The following is a 23,790-nucleotide window of genomic DNA, read 5'->3' as shown; positions in this document are numbered from 1 at the left end:
TAGAAGAGAGGGAAAGTGATAATGGTCAAGGAGTGCAATCCCAGCTTTGCCCTCAAAGGTCGGCCATGCCACAGGGCCCTGGTGTGGGATGAGGTGACAGCCCCTTATGTAGTGCCGTGTTAGTGCTGAGAGGGAATGGAAGTTACCTTCCAGGCTGTTCTGATTCAGTCCAGCCTATTCCTCTCCCCAGACCTGGGCTGAGACTGATCCTTAGTCCCTATGACCACCTAGGGGTGGACTGGGCTACAGACAAAGGCTGGGTCTATGGGGCTAAGGGGACGCATGGGGTAGGGAGAAGAAGGGATTGGCTGGGTAGTGGCCAGTGGATTGTGGCTGAGGTAAAGCTTGTGGGCATCCTGCCTGGACAGTGGAGAGTGGGGGGTTGGTTGAGGAGGAAAGTGATGGTTGGCCTGGGCTGGGGGCCTCTGCACTGAATATCCTGAGCAGAATCAATGTTGTCCAATGGGGTGGGGGCCCAAGGTGGACCTTTTACCTCTCCTTCACCTGCCCCCATCCCACAAAGGAATAGGAGAAGGAGCTACTTCTTTTTGGGGAAGAAGCTGAATCTCTTCTCCTTGTCCTTCTTTCCAAAGCTGGTATCTGTGCTGGCGATGGAGGGTAGGGGGAGGCTCTGGGCCTTAACTTGGATGCTTTGGGATTCGGTGATAGCTGTGCTCACACCCTGAAGCCAGGAGAGCATCTCTTCCTGTGGAAGGGGAGAGAGAAAAGGAAAAGAGGGGTAAGGGAGGGAGCTAGAGGTAAGTATCCCCTACACCTTGGAAAGAAGGTATATTATGAAATAACCCCTCAGCTACAGGCTCGGTCATCACTGTAATCATCACTGAATGCTGGTATGAAATTGTATAGTAATAACCCTAACCCAATGGCTTCTGGGTAGAAAGCAGCAGAGGCTATGCCTATGTCAGTTGGTGTGTGCACGTGTGCATGCCTGTGTATGTGTAACGAAAATAAGTATATCCATGAAAGAGGAACACAGAAGCTCAAATTCACTTTTCCCAACATTACTGCTCAAGCTCCTCGTGAGGTCACATTGAAGATGAGCCACAGTCTCAAACACATGGTCTATGTGACCAAAGGTGGCCCTGGAAAATGGGGCAAGACCAAAGCAAGGACATGGTTGAGCCATCCTTGTGCTTCATGAGGCCCTTCAATGTTTTAGTTTTGAGTTTCAGAACTAACCACCAGAACTTAAGATAGTTACCCTACCTAATGTGGGTAGGGCTTCCCTCAGGGGAGGTCACAGATGTATCTATACATATGTAGGAACAGACACATAATAGGATATACAAATATATATGAGTGTATATATACATATATATACACATTCTCTCTCTCTCTTTCCATATATGAAATGTACATACAAAATTGCCTGAAGACGAAGGAGCCTACTACTGTGTATTCCACAGGATGTTTGGGATAAGACCAGATGTGCTGTCTAGGAGGACAGGCATCTTTGACCTCCCTCTGGTACTAGACTGAGTAAGGTCAGCCCTGTGTTTAAAGGGATATGAACCACATACTCCTCCACATCCACCCATGGTGCCTTGCATAATGCTACCTTCTCTTGAAATATTTGTGCTTTTTCTATTCTGAACTTACCTCATCCTTGCCATGGAAAAGCCATTCACTGCCATTACTCAACCTGGAATGAGAAAGAGTTTCTTGTCCTGTGGTTGCCCCTAAAAGACCCCAACACAGATTAAGCAAGAAGCTAGTTTATATCTTTGAAGAACTCTATATCCCCATTTCTCTCAGACTTCTTCTACCTCACAGCAGCCCCTACAAATAGATGTGCCTCAGGCCAAAGTAGAACACAGAGCCATTTGACTCTAGGGCCTTCTGAGTTTTGAGGGATCTTTGAAGGTTGGGTTGGCACTAAGACTGATTCCATTCTTGAACAGACTATAATTCAAGTCAGGAAGTTTGTGGCCTCATTAGGCCTAGCTAAAAGTAAACTAAAGCTCTAACATCTGCCTGGGGCCGAATACTCCAGAGAAGCCATGACTCCAGTCCAAAATTCCCAAGACTACTCAGTCTTCTTGGAGGGTATGGGGAGCAAGCTTCTTGGGGCATAAGAGGGAAGGGTTGAGATTAATTCCCCTCCCCATTGTCCCAGGGACTAAGAATTCTGGTAAACTAGGAGGGTCAACCTCACCTAGAAAACTGTATGCTCTTTGGCCCTAGATGAAGGTCCTCACATGTAGTCATGCCCTCTCAGCTAGAACCCTGTTTGATTTACCAGCTACATGAATTCCACACAACTTTGAACTCTTGATGCTCAGGGTAGAAAAATGTATGGTCCCTGCCCCAGCCTCCCACATAATTTCACCTCAACTTAAAGACATGTTTCTTCTTCTTATAGTCAGCAGCAACTTCACAAATGGCATGCCTCAGACCCAAAGGCTCTTCCCCATGGTATGGCACCCCCATGGCCAAATTCTTAGCATCCTTGTAGAATGTCAACTCGTTGTTTCTGAGCACACAGTACAGGTTATTCCAGGACCTGAAAATGAGAAAAAAAAAATAGAATCTCTCGTCACCTCTGGGCCCAGATGCAAGTTCTTAATAATAATTTTTGTATTGGTATAACATCTTTTAAAAAATCACCTCATTTCAGCCTTACAACAACACTGCAAGGTAGGGAGGTTATGCTCACTTGACAAGGCCACTGAAGCACTGAGGTGAAAAGTCCCATAGTAAATTAGTAGCAGACCTAAAACTTAATATAATACCTTATGATGTATAATACCTTACAATGCTTTACAGTTTTCAGGGTGTTTTCCCATAGCTAATCTCAGAGAATCCTCACACTTTCCCTGTGAGCAGGACAGGTTTGTTATCCCAATTTGACAGATGAAGAAATTGAGGTTTAGAGCCATTAACTGGCTCTAAAGTAACTCTAAGGGACTCCATTTGCACTTTTGCTACCTCTAGGCTTGGTCCCACTGTCCACTTCATTGTCACCCAGAATTATACTGCCTTCAAGAATCTAAAATCTGATATTCCTCTCTCCGACCATAATTTCTTGCTGTTTCATCTCTCCCCATAAGAGCTGGCATTAGACAGCCTTCTATCCTGACTTTCTTAATGTAGGGCCTGTGACTTCCACCCCCACACCATGGGGCCTGCTGTCTTACTGCATCTCAGAGTTTATTCCTTGAAGAGCCCTAGCCCACAACTAAGTGAGGATAATGTGAAACAGATAGCAGACTCATCGGGCAAGAGCCCATTTGATTCAAAAATGCTTCTTTATGATGAGCTGGACCAAGCTAAATCGATCTCAGGTCAATTCAAATCAGACCAGGGAAGTTCTGGCCTCCTTGATCTTGGAAGATTCATTTTATTACTTGATAAGCTTGGAAATATGGCAAACTTCAGAACTCTGGGACCTGATGAATAGTCACAACCCCTAGGAACTCTTGGACCTCCCTATGGCTATTGTCCACAGGAGGAAGCTTTGAAGAGCACCCTTAGCAGGGGTTGACTGGAGGTGGTTCTGTAAAACAAGGAAAAGGGTATATGTGCCCTGGTGTGGGGATTCTTAACTTTTTGTGCCACGGGCCCCTCTGGCGTTCTGGTGAAGCCTATGGCCCCCTTCTCAATAATATCTTAAAATTTATAAAACAAACAAGTTCACAGACTTCTGCTAGGGGATTAAGCCCAAGGAATCTGACCGAGATGTGAGTGGCCCCCAGGATCTGCAAGTAAAATGAGGACAGCATGAAGCCCCAGGGGTTTCCCTAGGTGGGTCCTGAGGCTGCTGGAGTTTACCTTGGATCTGACCCCCAGTTGCTCCAGAGAAGCCCCTGGAACAAAAGACTGGGAGCAGGGGAAGGCCATGGAGAGTTTCAGTGACTATGGAGGGACCACTCCAAAGGTCAATTAGTCATAGCCCATTGAGTCACTGTCACGGTTTGTGCTTTTGGACAGGCCAGTAGTGGCCTAGCTATGTGAAGATTTGTACAACCTAGCTGTATTCCTAGCAGGAGCCTCTTTGTTAACCCAGTTTTGGGGGGCCCACTGCTGAACCTGAGGTGTGCTGGAATCTCTCACAGCTCAGAGACCAGAAGATAGGGTGGAGCTCCTGACTGAGGAGTTGTTGTGCTACATCCCCTCATTTCTTTTGTTTGTTTTTTGATGAGGCAAGTGGGGTTAAGTGACCTGCCCACAGTTACACAGCTAGTGAATGTTATGTGTCTGAGGCGGGATTTGAAATCAGATCCTCCTGACTCCAGGGTCGGTGCTCTATCCACTGCACCACTTAACTGCCCCCATCCCCTCATTTCTGACCCTAGCCTGCTGCTGAAACTAATCTTCTGTGGGTGGTGAAGGAAAATGTCTAGAATCTGATGGGAGAAAAGAGAGAAGGATGTCCTCATGCCCAAAGTTAAGCCTCAGAATCAGCCCATAACGAAACCACGCAGCACATTCTGTTGTCAGACCCACAGGCCTCCCCTTTCCTCATCATTTTCCCTCTTTTTTACCTTTCCCTCAAAGTATCGCATATCTTTCTGCTCTCTCTCCATTCTCATAGACCAAGAAAAGGACCACTTTGAGGTTCTTTGATCGCTGAGACCATATGATCAGAGGATTTAGAGGTAGAACAGACATTAGAGCTCACTCCAATCTTTTCATTTTATAGTTAAAGAAACTCAGGCTAAAAGCACTAAATGACTTGTTCAAGGTCACACAGACAGTAAATAGCATAACAGGAATTCAAATCCAGACCTTCTGAGCCTAGGTGCAATTATCTCTTCATTATAGTTGCATTAATGCTCTTGGTGGTATTTTTATTTTCAAAGGAAGGAAGCTTTCAGACAAATTAATGCATCTCTAGCTGTGGAATATCAGGGATTGATTGATGGCTAGGGGAGGGAAGAGAACTCTAAATCATTCTATGCATGAGGCTGCCTATTCTGCTACCTGCTCGGCTTAGAGATAAGGCTGTCCCTGTTGTCCTTCCTGTCCCTTGCTGTCCCCCACCTGTTGGACGCCTTCTTATTGGGCCCCTCCAGGTCATGCTTGCGGCCCAAATAGCCCTCCATCTGCATGCTGTGGGATCGGTCCAGCTGGGCAGGCAGGGTGGTCGCTGTCTCCTCACTCTCACTCACAGGTGTGTCCAGAACTTTGAAAAGCGGTTCCAAGGTCAACTTCTCTTCTCTGCCCGTTCTCTCCTCCTGCTGCTGCTGCCTCAACTTGTCTTCTTCCTGTGTCTGGTGGCAAACAGGAGAGACAGACCTTACTGATTGTGGCTAAGGTTCCACAGAGGATGCGCTGGTTCAAGCACCTCAGAGGGATTGAAAGAGCCGTCAAACACGGATGCTTTCCTCTCTTCCTTTAGAGGCAGGTCTGGGAAGAGAGATCCAGGTCCTGGGGTGCATTTCCACCCAAACTCTCCCTACCTCAATCCCTAGCACCTCAGTCTGCACCATGAGTGTGTCCCCTCTCTGATCCTAGAATAGTAAACATCCGCAGACTCAGGAGATGGGAACAGGAGGTTGTCTTCCCCTCTTCCTCCCTGGTTTCCTTTGCCATCTCCTGGCTATCTTGATTCCCTCACTTTGGCGTCCCAACCATGCCTGACCACCCAGACAGTTCCCCATCAATGTTAACAGATTCCACCACCCTCTCCCCAACCCTTGTCAATGTCGTGTGGACATAAGATACTCTCTCACAGAATTATAGATTTAGCACTATTAGGGGGACTAGAAATCATCTAGTTTAGCCCCCTTCGTTTTACAGGTGAAGAAAATGAGACCCAGTATATGTGTGCAGAGGAGAAAGTGTACACATGGCTTAGGGGATTTTTTTTTTATAGTTTATGTCCTTGCTCTTGATTTCTCAGTAAATGCCTTTTTGTAAAAGCTAATTGAGGTCAATATGGGGGAGCTCATGAATGATAGTGCCAGAAATTCCTAGGACCCTGAAGGGAGCAAGCGTTGGTCACCTTCTGGGAGGCAATCAGGTAGTAGCTGATAGAGAAGGACCCAATCACCACTCCTCTGATGGAGGCTTTCTAAATGGCAGCAGCTAGATGGGGAGGTGAATAGAAAACACCAGGCCTAAAGTCAGGAAGACCTGAGTTCAAATCAAAATTTATTAGCAAGTTACGTCCTTTTCCTCAACTGTAAAATTGAGATAATAATCTCCAACTTACCTCCAGTATTGTTGTGAGGATCAAAGGAGATATTTGTAAAGCACTTAGAATAGTGCCTAACACATAGTGGGTGCCTAATAAATGCTTCCCCTCTGTCCTTCTGACTCCAAATCCAGCGCTTTCTCCACTGCACCATAATGCCTCTATCTTTAACAATTTTAGCACTTGTTTCAGCCTTTCTCTTCAACTCATCTCCTGCTGTCATCCTGGGAGAAGTCAATAGCCATGGTAATAACCCTTCTAACATCCATTTCTTGGTTTCATGGTATTCTCCTTCACCTACATCCTCGCTCCTCACTTCATACCCTTGGCTTTTTGCCATTTGCCTCCTTGCTGACCTTTAGCCATAAGCGACCTTTACCACCTTCTCTTTCTATTCTTGCTTCCAGCTATCGAGTATTGCTAGAAAAAAGCCACAAACTGGGCTGATTATATGCCTTATATTCTTTTTCTATCTAACCTTAATTTGGTCCTTACTACCACATGGCATTCCTTCCCCCTCCCCATTTATGATAATTCTCTGTTACATTCCTCATAGAATCTGCTCCATTTTTCTCAAATTTTGGACTCTATCTCTATCCTTCATACTGTCAGAAGATATTTTCAACTCCCATTTTATTAAAAAGATTAAGGCCATCCATGCTGAGCCTCCTTAACTCCCTTCTGCCTATTTAAGAACTTCTATGAGGCCATTTATCCTTTTTTCTTTGTTTCAGAGATGATATCATTCCCTTCCCTGCTTGTTCTAAGTCTTTCACACCCTTGATTCCATCCTCTCCCCATTCCTCCTAGATCTTATCCCATTGAGCATTCCTTCTCTCTGACATCTTCAATTTCACCCTACCCAGTGGTTCCTCTTGCTTGTACACATGCTCAGTTCTCACACATTCTATTAAAAAAAAAACTTCCCTTGATATTCTGCACCCTTGCCTTATGTCCCATGACAAGTAATATCAACAGGTGAATAAAATGCAGGTTATTAAAATTTCCCTGTTAGAAAGAATATATGTGCGTACATGTGTGTGCGTGTGTGTCTATCTATATCTATATCTATATCTATATCTATATCTATATCTATATATATATATATATATATATATTTCTTCCAGAAAAGATCTGGAAGAATGCTTCTCTACTATTCAGATTGTCAGGGAGAAGGAAATGTTCCTAGAGTTTGGAAAAAAAATGCTTCAGAAGGAAAATAAAGAAGAAAAAGTATCTAAAAAGAAAGGAAAGATTCCTGATCTCTGACAGGAAATTTGTGAGGAGAAGAATGTGACGCAGAGAATGGAGGGAAGAAGGAAGACCAATGAAGTTTTGTAACAGGTATAAGGGACAGAGCTGGATTGTTTGAGAAAGCAGCAGTTTCTTGAAATCCATTATTAACATTTATTACGCACCTACTATGTGCTAGGCGCTGTGCTAAACACTGGGATAAATGAGCTAAAAGGGGCAAGGGACTGGCATTGTATATTAAAAACATGTAACTGAGATGTGCATAAGACCAGAGGGAAGAAGGATGGTAAGAGCATTTGGAAAGAGAAACAAATGATACTGTGGTGGGAGAATGATACTTCCCACTGGGCCAGAAGGATAATGCATTCAGGATAGGGATCACAAACTTGCCACACAGAAATAATATAGTAGTAATGGCGGAATTCAACTATCTGAACATATGTTGGAATTCCTGGCTTCCTTCAGGTCCCAGCTAAAGTCCAACCTTCTACAGGAAGTGTTTCCTGATCCCCCTTAATTCTAGTGCCTTCTACTTACATGAACTGAAGCAGAATGAAGTGAGCAGAACCAGGAGAATTTTGTATGCAGCAATATTACAAAAGACTTAGTTACTCTGATTAAGACAATGATCCAAGACAATTCCAAAGGACCCATGCTGAAAAATACTATCCACTCCAAAAATAGAATTGATGAACCCTGAATATAAATTGAACCATACCTTTTCTACGTTTTAAATTTTTCTTACCTTTTCCCCCTTTTTTCCTTTTGGCTAGGTAATGAGGTTAAGTGACTTGCCCAGGGTCACACAGCTAGTAAGTGCTATGTGTGTGGGGCCGGATTTGAACTCAAGTCCTCCTTAATCCAGGGCTGGTGCTCTATCCACTATGCCACTTAGCTGCCCCGTAATTTTTCTTACTTTTTATGTGTGGTTTTTTTGTAACATGACTAACGTGAAAGTGTTTTATGTGACTTCACACGTGTAACTGATTCCATATCATTTGCCTTCTCAATGGGTAGGGAAGAGAGAGGAGGGAAAAAATTTGGAACTCAAAATTTTAAAAAATGAATATAAAAAAATTTTAAGTGTGATTGAGAAATATTTAATGAAATAAATATAAATATAATTTAAAAAGAAAAAAAACTCTACGCCTTCCCTCTGTTGATTATCTCCAGTTTATCGTGTCCATATAGCTTGCTTGTAAATGATTGTTTGCATATTGTCCCCCCTATTAGATTGTAAATTCTTGGAGAGTAGAAACTGTCATTTGCCTTTCTTTGTATTATTTGTCTAAATCAGTCTGGCATATAGTAGGCACTTAATGTTTCCTGACTAACTGACTGCAGTTGTCTTGCTGAAAACAGAACAGGTATTAAGTTCTTGATTTGTTTTAATGAGGTGGACAAAGTCACGAGGTAAAATGCTATTTTGGACTTGGTTCTGACTCTACCATCCTCAAGCCTCGCTGTGCCCCAGCTCTTTATCCTGAAGCCCCATTCTCCTACCAGGTATACCCCTGCCTTTTCAGCTTTCTTTTAGATGTTGTCTTCCCCCATCAGAATGTAAGCTCTTTGAGGGCAGGGGCTATTTCTCTTTCTATTAGTATTTGTATTTCCCAAGCTTAGTACAGTGCCTGGCACATAGTAAGCACTTAATAAATGGTAGTTGAGTGACTGATAAAGTTAATTCAACTCAATGAAATATTTATTAAGCACCTATTATGCTAGACGCTGGGGGTACAAAGACAAAAGCAAAGGAATCCTTGCCCTCAAGGAGCTTTCAGCCTACTAAAGGAGACAATGTAGACATAAGTAAATAAATACAAAGAATATGCAAAATAATTTTAACAGGGAGAAAGAGCTACTGGGGGGAGGATAAAAGAAGGAATCAGGGAAGGCCTCATGTAAGTACATGGCTCCTTAGTAGCATTTCTTTTTTTGGGCTAGGCAATGGGGTTAAGTGACTTGCCCAGGGACATACAGCTAGTGTCAAGTGTCTGAGGTTGGATTTGAACTCAGGTACTCCTGACTCCAGGGCCAGCGCTCTATCCATTGCACCACCTAGTTTCCCCTTTGGTATCATTTTTTTTTTAAAGTTATGGATTCTAGAAGATGGAGGCAAGAAGGGAGCACTTTTGAGACATGGAACCACTTGTGTAAAAGCATGGTGGTAGGGGATTGAATGTCAAGCACAGAGAACAATTATTAAGTTGGTTTGATTGATAAGTGCGCAAAGGAGAAATAACATAAAATAAAGAGCAATTGGTTTATTGTCATTCAGTCGTATCTGACTCTTTGTGACTTCATTTGGGGTTTTCTTGGCAAAGATACTGGAGTGGTTTGCCATTTCCTTCTCCAACTCATTTTACAGATAAGGAGACTGAGGCAAATAGGGTTAAGTGACTTGCCAAGGATCACACAGCTAGTAAGTCCCTGAGGATGGATTTTAATTCAGGTCTTACTGACCCCAGGGCCAGCACTCTACCCACAGTGCCACTTGGCTGCCCAGGAATTGGTTGCAATGTAATTTTGACAGGACCTTTAGAAGAAAGTGACCATTCCATTTGAAAGTCTATAATAGTTAAAGAAAAGAAAGGCAAGCATAAATTCCCTCACACCCCAGATTTTGAGAAAATGAATTTTAAAGTGTTCAAAGAAAGTATAGTGATGATACTTTAACCTAAAATTCTACAGAGTATGTCGGCCCCAAAGGGATGGGATAGTTTCAAGAACAAAATTCTAATTATACAAACAAATTATTCCACTGATGAATACTAGGGGAAAATTGGCTACGGAGTCTCCCATGAATGCACAATGAATTCATAGAGCAACTTGGAGTGAGAAAAGGAAAACACCAAAAATTGGTGCCATCATATGAAATCAGTGAAAGAAGGGCAAAAGCCCAGAATGAGCTGAGGCTAAAGATGAATGCCAAGAACAGCAAAAGGAGATATTTTACTTATGTTAAGGAAAAAAGAAGGATTAGATAATGGAGAAGATGGTAGGGACAAAAGTAACAAACAACAGCAAGATGGCAGAACTACTTGGTTTATGTTGCATTTTTTTTTTCCTACCAAGAATGATCTTTGGGCTGGAAAGAACAGGATGAAAATGGCTAACTAGGAAGTGAAATTTATCGTATATAAGGAAATACAAGAGAATATCTAGCTGCCGTTATTGAGCTGATATAACCAGGCCCAGACAAACTACACAACGTGATATTGGCAGATGTGATCGTACACATGCTATCAGTGATCTTTGAAAATTATTGAGAAATTAGAAAAGTGGTTGCAGGACTGGAGATAGGCAAATATTATCCCAATTTTCAAAAAAGGATAGAGAAGGTGGGATTCCTTGAAATAGTGGGTTTAATTTCACTTTATAGCCACAATCTAGTACTATTAAAGGAATGATTCATAAAAGGAAAGTGGTGATTACTAAGAGCCAGAATGAATTCTTTAATTCAATAGGCCTGTGTGTTCTACGAAGTGTACTAAGCCCTGTGAAGACGGACAGTTCTTGCCCTCACAAAGCTTATATTCTATTGTGAGAAAACGACATTTACACAGATAAGTAAATACTTAGAAATACTAGTTATTAAAACTTAAAGTAGCACTGAGACTTTTGGGACACCCTGTATAAAATATATACAAAGTAGTTTGATAGAGAGAGGAGAACTGGGTGAGAGAAGAGATCAGGAAAGGTCTTTTAAAAAAAGTGGCACTTGAGCTCACTTCCTTTATCTTATCTTGAAAGAAACTAAAAATTCCAAGAGTTGGAGAAGACCAGGGATGTTCCTCAAGGATCTGAACAGGCCACCTTCTCCCTCAATACTATCTCACTCAAAAATCTCATCAGCTCCCACAGATTCAATTATCTCTATGAACATGATTCCTTGATCTGTATAGTTAAACCTAATCTTTCTCTTGGGAGCAACTAGGTGACACAGTGGATAGAGGGCCGGCCCTGGAGTCAGGAGGATCTCAGAGGCTTACTAGCTGCATGGCCCTGGGCAAGTCACTTAAGTCTGTTTGCCTCAGTTGCTCTTCTCTAAAATGAGCTGGAGAAAGAAATGACAAACCACTCCAGTATCTCTGCCAAAGAAAACCCTAAGTCAGGTTATAGAGAGTGACTGAAACAACAAAAATAAATCTTTCTCTTAAGCGCAAGTCTCAACATCACACTCCAAATTGAATGTCCCAAAGGCACCTCAACCCCAAAATAGTCACATATCTAATTCACTGCCAATTCTCATAATTTCTGCCTTCGCAACATCTCTCATATATGCCCCCTTCTCTCCCCTCACACAGCTGCCCCAGGCCCCCATCGCCTGATGCCTACACTGTTGTAATAGACTTCTAGCTGGTCTTTCGCATCCAGCCACCACTCAGTTGCCAAAGTGACTTTCCTAAAGCACACTGATCTATGTCACCTCCTCCCCACTCCCAATCAAGGGAGTAGTGACTACCTATTAACTCCATGATAAAATAGAAAATGTCATTTGAAGTCCTTCACAACTTGGCCTCTTTTTCCAGTCTTCTTACATTTTATTCCCCTCCATGCACTCTATGATGCAGAAAAACTGGCCTATTTGTTGTTTCTGAAACACAAAACACCACCTTCCCTGGCTTTTTCACCGGCTGTCTGCCATGCCTGGAATGCACTCCTTCTTTACTTCTGCATCCTTGTTTCTCTGGCTTTCTTGAAAACTCATCTCAAATTCCACCTTCTGCAAGAGGAATTTCCATGTCTCCCCAGCTGCTAGTGTTTTCCCTCTAGGATTACCTTTCATTTAACTGTATACATCTTGTATGTACATAATTATTTACATGTTGTATTCCCTCTTAGAATCCAAGACAGAAGTGTTCTCCTCATTCTCCATACTATCCTAGCACTTATTACAAACATATCCTTTTTTGTTGTTGTTCAAGTCATTTCAGTCATGTTGGATTCTTCATGACCTCATTTTGGGATTTTCTTGGCAAAGATACTGGAATGGTTTGCTATTTCCTTCTCTAGCTCATTTTACAGATAAGGAAACTAAGGCAAACAGAATTAAATGACTTGCCCAGGGTCACATAGCTAGTATCTAAGTCTTCCTGATTACAAGCTCAGTGCTCTATCCTTTGTGCCACCTAGCTGTCCCATATTCTTCTTACAAACATAATATTCCATTTTATAATAATTCTTTGTATACCTGGCTTATCTCCCTTACTAGATTATAAGGATCATGGGGACAGAGATTATGCCTTCTTCAATTTAAAAAAAAACTTTCTCAGTTCCTAGCACAATATTTTGCACAGAGTATGAGTTTAGTAAGTGTTAAAAATGGCACTGAATATTCTCTATGTTTTTCCCTAACCATACATATGCCACCATATGAAAATATGCTTTCTTGTACTTTTTAATTTTTATTTAACTTTAGAAACTAATCGTAGGATTCCCCCATCAAAGTGCAGGTTTGACCATTTTATTCCACACCCCCCCACCCCCATAAACTCCAGTGACGCTTCATTACCTCAGGGATCAAATATAAAATATTCTGGGTTTTTTTTTTAAATACCTTTACAACCTATTCCCTTTCCTGCTTTTTCATTCTTTTTACCCTTTACTCCCCTTAAGACCACACAGGCCTACTAGCTGTTAGTCACACATAACACTCTATTTTCCAACAAAGTCTTTTCACAAGCTGTCTGGCATACCTAGAATTCTTTCCCTTTTGACCTCTGGCTTCCCTGGTTTCCTCAACTCAAATCCCACCTTTTACAAGAGGCCTTCCTTGGTTCTCTCCCTTCCCCCACCCCACTACCTTCCCTCTGGGATTCCCTTTCATTTAGACTGATTATAGCTTGGGTGTATATGGTTGTTCGCATTTTATCCATTAGAATGTGACCTCCTTGAGAGTAGTCCCTACCCTACAGAGTGCCCATGTTTTTGCCTTCGTTTTTGTGTCATCAGTGCACAGTACACTACCTAGCACATAATAATGCTTTTTTTTTAAAGCTAAAATCTATCCTCACACACTTACCAGCTATGTGACCCTGGGCAAGTCACTTAATCCTGAATACCTCAGTTCTTCATCTGTAAAACAAACTGGAGAAGGAAATGGCAAACTGCTCCAGTATTTTGTCAAGAAAATACCAAATGGGATCATGAAGAGTTGGACACAACTGAAATGACTGAACATATAGTACTTACTATGTTTCAGGAGGGGCAACTAGGTGGTGCAGTGGATAGAACACTGGGCTTGGAGTTTGGAAGATTTGAGTTCAAATCCAGACACAGATACTTGCTAGCTTGTGTAAATGCTTAATAAATGCTTATTGAAATCCTATTCTGAGGCTTTGAAGTTCCCGAAGGCCATTCTCAGCTAAATACAAATTTTGTCAAAGTTCTGCAAGTTTTGGTAAAGTTAGGTTTTTGAGTGTAGGCTACACGTCTCTTATGTGAAAACTGAATTCATGGAGTTCAGAAAGATTCACCACTAGAGTTACCTACTCAAGGCCGCAGGTTCCCCATCCCTGTGTTAGATGGTGAGCTTTCATGGCCATAGCAAGTCATGAAGACCATCTACTAAGGCATGGAGGCATTTCAATCTGCCCTGCAGGAAATGAAAACACAGATCCTTGAATTATTTAATTATGAATAACCATAAAATCATAGAATATTAGAAGGAGAAGGGACTTTAGAAATCATCTCGTTTGATCCTCTCATTTTTAATCTAAAGATAAGTACCCTTAAGGATCTAGAGAGATGAAGTGATCAGTCAAATGATTCAAAGCGGGTTCATGGCACAACTAAGTCCAGAGCCTCAGTCCCCAGACTCCGAGTACAGTGTGTTTTCTAATGCACTGTGTGAAATGGGTTAACGGATTCATGGGGTACCCTCTCGGTAACCTATCTGCATTTTATGAGGACCTTCTGGACATTCATGCTTTTGTCCAAAAGAATCATCGCACTTATAAGGATTCCAGGTACTGGTACAGGGTGGTAAGGCGAATATTTGGAGGCAGCAGTGCCTTATTGATCGATTTGCATAGCCGTCTAAAGACAGCTACCTCCTCTGCCTGTAGGAAGAGCTGGTCCTGACTAGATCCTACACACTATTTCTTGTCTTGAGTGAGAATTAGATTTTGTGGTGGTTTGGATCCTTACTGAAATTTCAGAATTAAAAGAGATTTTAGAGATCCCTTAGTCTAACTTGAAGAAAAAAACCTATAAAAACCTTTCAGTCTTACACATGGATCTAAGATGAGGGGCCATCTAATTTGTACTTTAAGCCCCCTCAGGGGCCTGTCTCTTGAAGTAGTCACCTCCTTTTTTGGAAGTATTCTTCGAATTGTTACGGAGTTATTTTTCTTATATTTAGTAGAAATCTGCTTTTCTACTACTACCGTCCACTCATCAACTGACCAATAAACATTTATTAAGTGACTAGTATGTGCCAGGCACCATGTGCTAAGCACTGGGGATACAAAAAAGAGGCAAAATACAGTCCCTGCCTTCAAGAAGCTTACAATCTAATGGATAAAATGAAACCCTAGTTCTGTCCTCTGGGGAAGGAAGACAAATGAAATCCTACTTCCACATGACAGACTTTCAAATACTTGAAAACAGCACTTGTATATCACCTAACCCTTCCCTTCTCCAGGTTAACTAGCTCAAGTTTTATCAACAGCTCTTCTTATGTCCTTCTATTGTCTCTAGTTTAATAGTCCCTCACCATCCTAGTTTCCCTCTAGATGAGTCCTGTTTTACCAATGTCCTTCCTTCAATGTGGTGCCCAGAAATGAAAACAATACAGATTTTCACTTAAGGCAGAGTGAACAGGATTATTCAGCAATAAGTTTTTTTTGTTGTGTTTTTTGTTTGTTTTGTTTTTTTGGCTAGGCAATGGGGTTAAGTGACTTGCCCAGGGTCACACAGTTAGTAAGTGTTGTGTGTCTGAGGCTGAATTTGAACTCAGGTCCTGCTGAATCTGGGGCCGGTGCTCTATCCACGGCGCCACCTAGCTGCCCCTAACAATAAGTATTTCTTAAATACTTATGTGCCAACCATCGCGCTAGAAGCTGGGGATACAAACACCTTATTCTGGACACAATGGCTTTATGTTAGCATATTTTGGATTGTTTCTGGATCACTACATCACACTGTTGACCCATATTTATCCTGCAGTTCATCCACTAAAACACCTAGATCTTTTTCCAAATAAGCTTTTGTGATTTCTTGAACCTAAGAAATTCATCCCTGTTTAATTTTACCTTACTAGCTTCAGCCTATCATTTTAGCCTGTTGAGATATTTTTGGATCTTGGCTCTATTACCCAATGTATTAGCTATTTTCTCCAGCTTTTTATATGCAGATTTGATAATTATGCCATCTATGCATTTATAGGCAAAAGGGATACAGGTGTTGAACAGCCCAGAATCAGAGACCCATCCCTGGTGCATTTATATAGACCTGCCTCCAACGAGGCATCAATCTGTTCATTCCTATCCATTTGTTCAACCAGTGCTGAATTCACATAACTGTATTATCATCTAAATCACATTTTCTCTGCTCGTCCAAAAGGATAACATAGGAAGTTTTGCTGAAAACGCAAAAGTTTGAAGGAAATGGCTGACTCCACGGGGAAAGATCACTGGCAGGTAAGGTGACAGAAATTTTAATCTGCATCCAAAAGGAATGAACCTGAGGCCCAGACAAGAGAAGACGTTATTTCTCCAAATATTTAAGGTTGCTGGAAGAAAATCCAATTTTAGTCTAAGGGATAAAGGATGGTAAGATAGGTGCACAATGGATAGAGGGTTAGGCCTGGAGTCAGAGAGACTCATCTTCCTTAGTTCAAACATAGCCTCAGACACCCAGTAGTTGTGTGCCCCTGGGCAAGTCACTTAACCCTTTTGTCCTCAGGTTGCTCATCTATAACATGAGCTGGAGAAGGAAAGGGCAAATCACTCCGGTATCGTTGCCAAGAAAACCCCAAATGGGGTCACAAAGAGTCAGACTGAAAAATGACTGAACAAAAACAAGATTTAAAAGAACAGTAATGACCCTTGCCCCCAAATTCACAGTTCCAAAGGGGGGGCCTGCAGATTAGGAAAGGGGAATGATGACCGTGAGGCTAGTCTCAGATCACCAAGTAATGAAATAATTAACCTGAAATTTATCTCAACTATAGTTTGTAGCCTTATAATCTTTCATGCTGCCTTAGAAAGAATAACTGTGCCCTTAAAGTCAGTTTTGTGTTCTCAACTACAGAAGTCAGGGTGGGAAAAAGCGAAGAATTGGGGAAGAGAAATGGGAAAAGATATTAAATCCAGAGGTGAGGGTCTGTGGAAAATGAATCTATTATTTTTTTATCCTTTGGTAGAGACAATAGAACATGAACCTCTGACTAATAGCAGAATAGTAACTAATAATCTAATGCTTCTTTTGTGGGGGGACTGCTCTTTGTCCTCTTACTTCTATCCAATTCTATTCTCCTCCTACCCAAACCATCTGCTCTTTCACCTGAAAATAAGCATTTTCCACTCCAAGACTGTCTTCCAATGCTCAGCACCTAAGTATCATCCTCCTTTACCCACCCTGCTCCCCTCAACATAGGCTTCCAGTCATCCCTCTCTGGCAGGCTTGTGCAGAAGAAATGGGCAGTGTGGTTTCGGCCACAGAATCCAGGCTAGAGCTGGAGGATAGACTGGACGGGTGAGTCCTTCACCCCCCCAGAGACACGTACGAGGATTTCTTCCAAACTGCACAATTACTCAGATGAAGGCATCATTTAACGACCTCTGTTCTGGGGCAAGGCTAAGTCAGAACTGAGAATGAGGTCATATAAAACATTAGTGGGGATGAGTTAGAAACAGGGTGCTGTCACAGGTCAGGAATATCTAGTTCTCTGGGTGATGTTACCCTCTTCAAGTGTTGATCAAGACTCCTTATTCATCCCTGTCCTAAGGAAATGGGTAGTTTCTATTTGGAGGGTAGGAACAAAGGAGACTAAGCAAGGGAACCCCATCTAAAAACCAGTCCTAAGGGGGCCATGTTACACTTATAAGGGAGTGTAGTGGTGGAGACCCCATGAGACATGCCTTGTCCCTGCAGAGATCAAGCCCCGGCCATTCCCTTTATATCTTCAAGGGCACTTGCTCTTCTCCCACTTTCCCCACTCTAAGACCTTTACTTCCAATAAAAAAAGAGGACACAAAAGAGTTCATCAGGAATTTGCAGCTCCATCTCTTCCTCTTCTTCTTCCTTTTTTGGTCTTGCCAAAGTTTTAGCCAATGCATATTGTGTATAGTGACTGGACCTGTGATTTCATTCACATACAGAACTTTCAATGGAGAAAACTCCCTTTGCCACTACATTTGGCACCTCCTCTGTAACTTATTGTCTCAGAGAGTTGTCTGGGCAGCGCAAGGTTGAGTGTCTTGCCTAGGATCTCACAGCCAGTACACAGCAGAAGTGGGATTTGAATCCATTTCTGTCCTTGAGACAGCTCTCTACATATGACTGTCATGCTACTTCTTGGCCAAAGTGACCATTTTAACATGTCCACTATGGGGAGAGGGATAGAGGAGACTCAAGATAGAAGATGTGGATATTAGACCCAAAGTATGTAAACTGGGGGAGGGGAAAGAGGGGAAGGGTCTTTCTTCAGACTGTTTTGCACTTCTCTTTGAAGTACTCATAGGCGAGATTTGTATAAATAACCCAGTTAACTGACTGAAAGACTCCCCAGGAAGCCCAAGGCGTGGAATGCACTCCCTGCTTCTAATCTATTTTTTTGAAATCCTTCTCTTCCACGCTAAGATCAGTTGTGACCTTCTCCGTGAAACCTTCCCTGATCTCCCTCCTTATGCTTTTCTAAATCATTTTCTTTCTTTTTCTTTCTTTCTTTTGGTGAGGCAATTGGGGTTAAGTGACTTGCCCAGAGTCACACAGCTAGTGAGTGTTATATGTCTGAGGCCACATTTGAACTCAGGTCCTCCTGACTCCAGGGCTGGTGCTCTATCCACTGTGCCACCTAGCTGCCCCTAAATCACTTTAAGTGTCTTTTCTTTTCTTTATTACATTCTACCTTGTCTTATAGTTCTCCATCATAAACTCTGTTCCATCCTGCAATGTTATAAGTATTTTGAGAGCAGGGAATGATCTGGTTTTTTTTTTTTTAATCTATGTATTCTCTGTTGCTTGACCTTAATGCCTTGTAAGGAGTTAGTAGATGCAGAATAAATATTTGTGGAGTGGAAGTGGAATTAAATTGATCCATACAAGGCACAGTAGCCTTGAGTCAAGAAGCCAACCCAGCAGTCACAGATTCAGGGTAACTCAATAGAAGAGCCTGCAAAGGTCTATTAATTTGCAAAGGATCTTTCTTGAGTACTAACAGAGACTTCACAGCGATTTCCATGATCCCAAACTGCTTTCTGAAACAAAATCCTATCTTTTAAAAATACCTATATTCTCCAGGGATGACTGCAAATCTCTGAAGACCACAGTCTCCAAAGATGCAAAACTGCAGGTGATCTCAAGTTCAATGGAAAGATGAATGGTGGATGAAAAAAAGCTGTAGCATATGAGTAATGAGGATGTGTGCCCAAGAAGAGGTGAAAGAGACACCAAGAAAATGGTATGATTGGAAAAAAGAAGTGAGCTGGCCGCAAAGATTGAGGAATAGAGATGGACAGTCCTCATGCTGAGCTAAAGACCTCAACAAAGTATACTGGCTTGATTCTCTGTTCAGTTCAATTCAACAAGAGGTTATTAGGTACCTACTGTGTGCAAAGCTGGGCTAAACCTGCAGATCTAAGGATGAAAAAAAAAATTAAATCAGACACACCCTCAAGGAGCTCAGGTTCAAAGGGAGGGGATAAAACACATGTACAGATCAGCAAATATTGTTCAATTTGCATAATTTATATGCCTGGCTATGTGTTTTTGGCATTTGCTTTGTGTATTTACTATTGAGGATTTATGGGAAGACCAGGATGCACAAGACGGCTTAAGTGAGTTTCCATCTATATGGATCAAAGATAATGTCATAAGGATGCTATCTCAAACCCATCAAAGTATCTTTTTACACACTATAGACCTCCCTGTCTCCACAAAATCCTATGCTTCTGTTCAATATCCACTTCAGCTAAACCTGCCAAATCAATGAAGTAGCCATTAACCGATACTTAATTATTCACCTGTTCAGAATTGATTACTCCTGCATCTAGTAAGCAGTTAAGGTGCAAATGGCAAAGAGGAAGCAAGCTACAGTCATAGCCAAGAAATTGAAGCCCGAGAAAGGTTAAGTGAGTAGCTAAGGAGAGATTTCCACTCAACTTGATTCCAGCTCATCAGCTGCCTGCCATGATGACGTGATCAGACAACTGGCTGGGATAAGGGTGGAGCCTGTGGTCACAGAGTAAAGAAAAGTAATGACCCATCCAAGTGAGCAATCCCATATTCCTGGCTATCTTAGCATTATGCTCTAACTCCCTAATGTGAGAGGTTGGAGTTCCTGCTGAATTAGTCTTGAAACCATTCTTGCCATGATGTGTAGACTGTTTTGCTCCATGGTACACCTAACTATATGGGTAAAGGGGAAGGGCAGCAAGGTCAAACTACTTCAGAGGGCACCTGCGCATTTTCCTCATGGTCTAGGGCAAAGAAACTGTTTGTCATATTCTCTTAGAAAGAAGTGAGAGATTCACAGGGGAAGCCAAAGTTATTTACCTGATGCTCTTGTAAATCATATACAGTCATTTAATACTGAGATTTTGTTAAAGATTCCCTGGAAAGTAAAAAGATCTAGAGATAGGCAAACAGAAAACCTACACTGTAGCTGAACCAACAATGTAAAGAGAGGGACCTGAAGAAAAATATTAGCCTGGAGGGCTAAACTAAACCAAGAAAATGTGGTTTCTTCGTTGGGATATATTATGTCAATAGAGAGTGCATAAGAGAGATAATGGGCAGCAAGGTGGCACAGTGGATAGACGGCTGGTCCTGGAATCAGGAAGACCTGAGTTTAAATGCAACCTCAGGCTTACACATAGCTGTGTGACTCTGGGCAAGTCACTTTATTCTGGTTGCCTCAGTTTCCTCATCTGTAAAATGAGCTGGAGAAGGAAATGGCAAACCACTCTAGTATCTTTGCCAAGAAAACCTCAAATGGGGTCACAAAGAGTCAGACACAACTGAAATGGCTGAACAACAAAAAGAGATAACAGTATACCATATTTGTTTAAAGCTCTTCTTTACATCTGTGAGTTAGGAAGTACAAGTGTATTATCCCATTTTCATGAATGATCAACCAGACTCAGAAAGATCAAGTTAATAGCCTGTCACACAACTAATAAATAATAGAGATGAGTTTTGAACCCAGGCCCTCTGACTCTACATATGGCAGTTTTCCCATAAAACCATGCTTTTTCTCTCTTGTGACTGGCTTAACTGGAGCGCAAAAAGCAGCAGAGATGATATGACAAATTCCCATGGCTAGGGAGAGTCCAAGTTTCCCAAAGAACAAGAAGCTGCCCCAGAAAAATATAGATTTAAGACGGGCCTAAGGGGTGATAAGAGAGTAAGGCTAGCAGTGGGGGAGCAATCTGGAGAGGTGAGTTAGCAGAGGAGGGCCTGAGGCCATCCAGCAGAAATCTGTAGGGCTCATAGTTGGAATTAAGCTGAAAGGGGTACCTAGCACTGTCCCTGGGGGTTATAGTTTAACATAGGAAGGGAATTTAATGATAATGTAGTCCATCCTCCTTATTTTACAGATGAAAACACCAAGGTCTACAGCAAATGGATGATCTGCTCAAGGTCAAACAGAGTCAATATTTAAAATCAGGTCCTTTGACTTCAAGTCCAGCATCCTTTCCACTGCACTGGGAATACTGATAAGCTTGCCAATTTCCCATTCCAGGAGACTTTGCTGCAGGGAGGTACAATATTCCTCCTGCACAGTGGTGAGGAAAGAAGTAAAAGGGAGTGGAGGTAGGAAAAGGCAGGTCATATTTTTTCCCAGGGACATAGGGCTCTTATAAAATAACAGTATTGCATACACCTGCTCCTCAGTGCCTAAGTACCTGGAATTAGCTGCAGATTTCGGATGACTGTCAGAGAATCTAGACCTGAAAAGTCTAAGAGTTTGGCTTTTCTCCCAGCAATGACACACAGCTCAGGTACTGACTGTAAGGGTGCTGAGAAGGGGAATGATAGAAGATGAAACGTAAAGCAGCAGAACAGGAAAAGAAAAAAACCTAGAAGGCATCATAAAACCACCAACTTTTAGAACAAGAATAAACATGTCTATTCTTGCTCTAAAAGTTGGTGGTTTATCATCTAATTCAACCTGTCATTTTACAGATGATCACTAAAGCATATTGCTTTAGTCATTTACTCAAGGTCACAGGGCTAGTCAGTGGACAAAGCTAGGATTAGAACTTCATCCTTGTCAGGCTACAATAGTTGACCATTTACTTTTTTTGGGGGGAGGGGGGCTAGGCAATGGGGTTAAGTGACTTGCCCAGGGTCACACAGCTAGTAAGTGTTATGTGTCTGAGAACGGATTTGAACTCAGGTCTTCCTGACTCCAGGGCTGGTGCTCTATCCATGAGTCACCTAGCTGCCTCCAGGCTACAATAGTTTAAGTACAGTGCAGCAAATGGGATGGGGGCCTAGGATGAGAGGGTCTCTGGACAGATGGCTCCAGGTAGGACTGATCTCACACAGTGTGTGTTTGGGGGTGCAAGAGTGTTGTTGATGGCAACCATTACAACTCATACCTGGCATTCATGAGGATCTTACATTCTGTCTCAGGTGTAAGAAAGAGTAAACTATTCTGTATAAATGAAAGTGTGCTAAGGGGCACCAAAGGAAAGCCAAGTCCCTTCCCAAAATGCTCAAAATTTAAATGGGATGCTTATACAGTCCACTTGGCTACACAATGTAGGTGACAGGTATGATGGCTGCATTGTAAAAGGTAGGAAGAGGGGTAAGCTGCTAGATAAGACACACTCCTAGGTATGTAACCAGACAACTGAATAGCCCTGGGGTAGTTCAGATCTCTGAAAAAGGCAGGTCATGTCTTGCAGCTGAGAGAGTCTTTCTTCCAGTTTAACATGGATTTCAACTCAATTTCTGTCCACTAGGGCCGGGATTCCCATCATGGTTTGTGACTGGTAAAGATGGTAGGTAGAATGTTTCACTCAGAGGAGTAGGAAAAAGGAATACTTTAGTTTGGGGAAAACAGCATAGAAGATGAAATTGAAAGCAACAAAAGATAAAATCAAGTAATCAACCAGAGGGAGGAGTGGAAATGAATAGGGGAATAAAGATGATGTAAAGGCTAAGGTGTAAGACAGTGAAGAAACACCCCTGCAGTACAGTTGAAAGGTAAGAGTGTTAGAGGACCAAAGTAGAAAGACAAAGATAACCCAGCAGCTAAACTGTGTGGGTCAGCTCTCTATCATATATTAGAAATGGAGATTAAGGAGGAAGTTGTTAAAGCAGAAAGTTAAAGCCTATACCAAAATTATAATTGAGGTGAAAAGAGATTGAGAAAGGGCCAGATTCTCTTTAGATTAGGGATAAAAAAAACCCAAGAAATTAATATTTTCCACATGGTGGGTGATGAGTGGATTAGCATTTAGGAGAATAATCAATCTTCTATGAACTTGCCTTCATTATCATCATTAGTATTATTATTTGGTACTCGTGGGTTCTGGGTATTATTGAGTAATGGGTTCTGTATACTACTGACGAAAATAATCTCTGACTTCAAGGATCTCACAGTCAAGTAAATAAGATGCCCCCCCCTCCAAACCACAGCAATTAGCATGAGAAAAAGAGATTTTAGAGAAAAAAAGTACGACTCTCAATCCCAGCTAGGATGCTATATTATGATGATTTCCATCTTCACATCCCACGTTTGAGGTTTTTTTTAATGTGTATTTTATTGTCACCTACCCTACCAACACATACTTGGAAAGAAATTTTTAAAAAAGGACCTGAGGATAATCTGGAGATCTAGAGAGACACAAGGCAATTACCTTGTAAGGTGCCTTCCCCTGAGTAAAAATATAGAGGGAAGAGCAGTGGACAGACACAGGTAAGTAGTCCAAGAGTTTTCATTTTGGAAGTATGGAGCAATGAGACTACACCCTGGCACTGTAGACAGATGGACCATTATGCACATTAACTTAATCATTCCAGTGGTCAGAGAGAAGAGAGACCATCCCATGTTTGAGGGGAAATTATTGTTTACTTGCCATGCCTACCTCTAATGAACAAGTGATTTTCATGTCATCTCTGTCTCATGGAATGGGGCGGAGGTGGTGATGCCAGGAGAAGAGGAGTAAAAGCTTGTCCAGGCAAAAAAGAAACAA

At 42.0% G+C, this 23,790-nt stretch overlaps 1 protein-coding gene across 1 annotated transcript in view; it reads right to left on the bottom strand.

Annotated features, from left to right (window-relative positions):
* Positions 1–244: 244 nt before the first annotated feature.
* Positions 245–23,790, bottom strand: part of SPTB (spectrin beta, erythrocytic) — a 160,237-nt gene continuing 136,691 nt past the window's right edge. The window contains exons 33-36 of the mRNA XM_027843761.1: positions 5,005–5,234; positions 2,351–2,524; positions 1,621–1,663; positions 245–706 (exon numbers count right to left, since the gene is read on the bottom strand). Coding sequence (XP_027699562.1) covers positions 539–706; positions 1,621–1,663; positions 2,351–2,524; positions 5,005–5,234 — 615 coding nt within the window. The 3' untranslated portion in view covers positions 245–538. The remainder of the gene's footprint in view (positions 707–1,620; positions 1,664–2,350; positions 2,525–5,004; positions 5,235–23,790) is intronic.

This window comes from Vombatus ursinus, unplaced genomic scaffold, assembly GCF_900497805.2.
Source record: "Vombatus ursinus unplaced genomic scaffold, bare-nosed wombat genome assembly UNPS02014926.1, whole genome shotgun sequence".
In the NCBI taxonomy this organism is placed as follows: Eukaryota; Metazoa; Chordata; class Mammalia; order Diprotodontia; family Vombatidae; genus Vombatus; species Vombatus ursinus.
The sequence above is the reverse complement of the archived record's forward strand: the minus strand, read 5'-3'. Positions and strand labels throughout refer to the sequence as shown.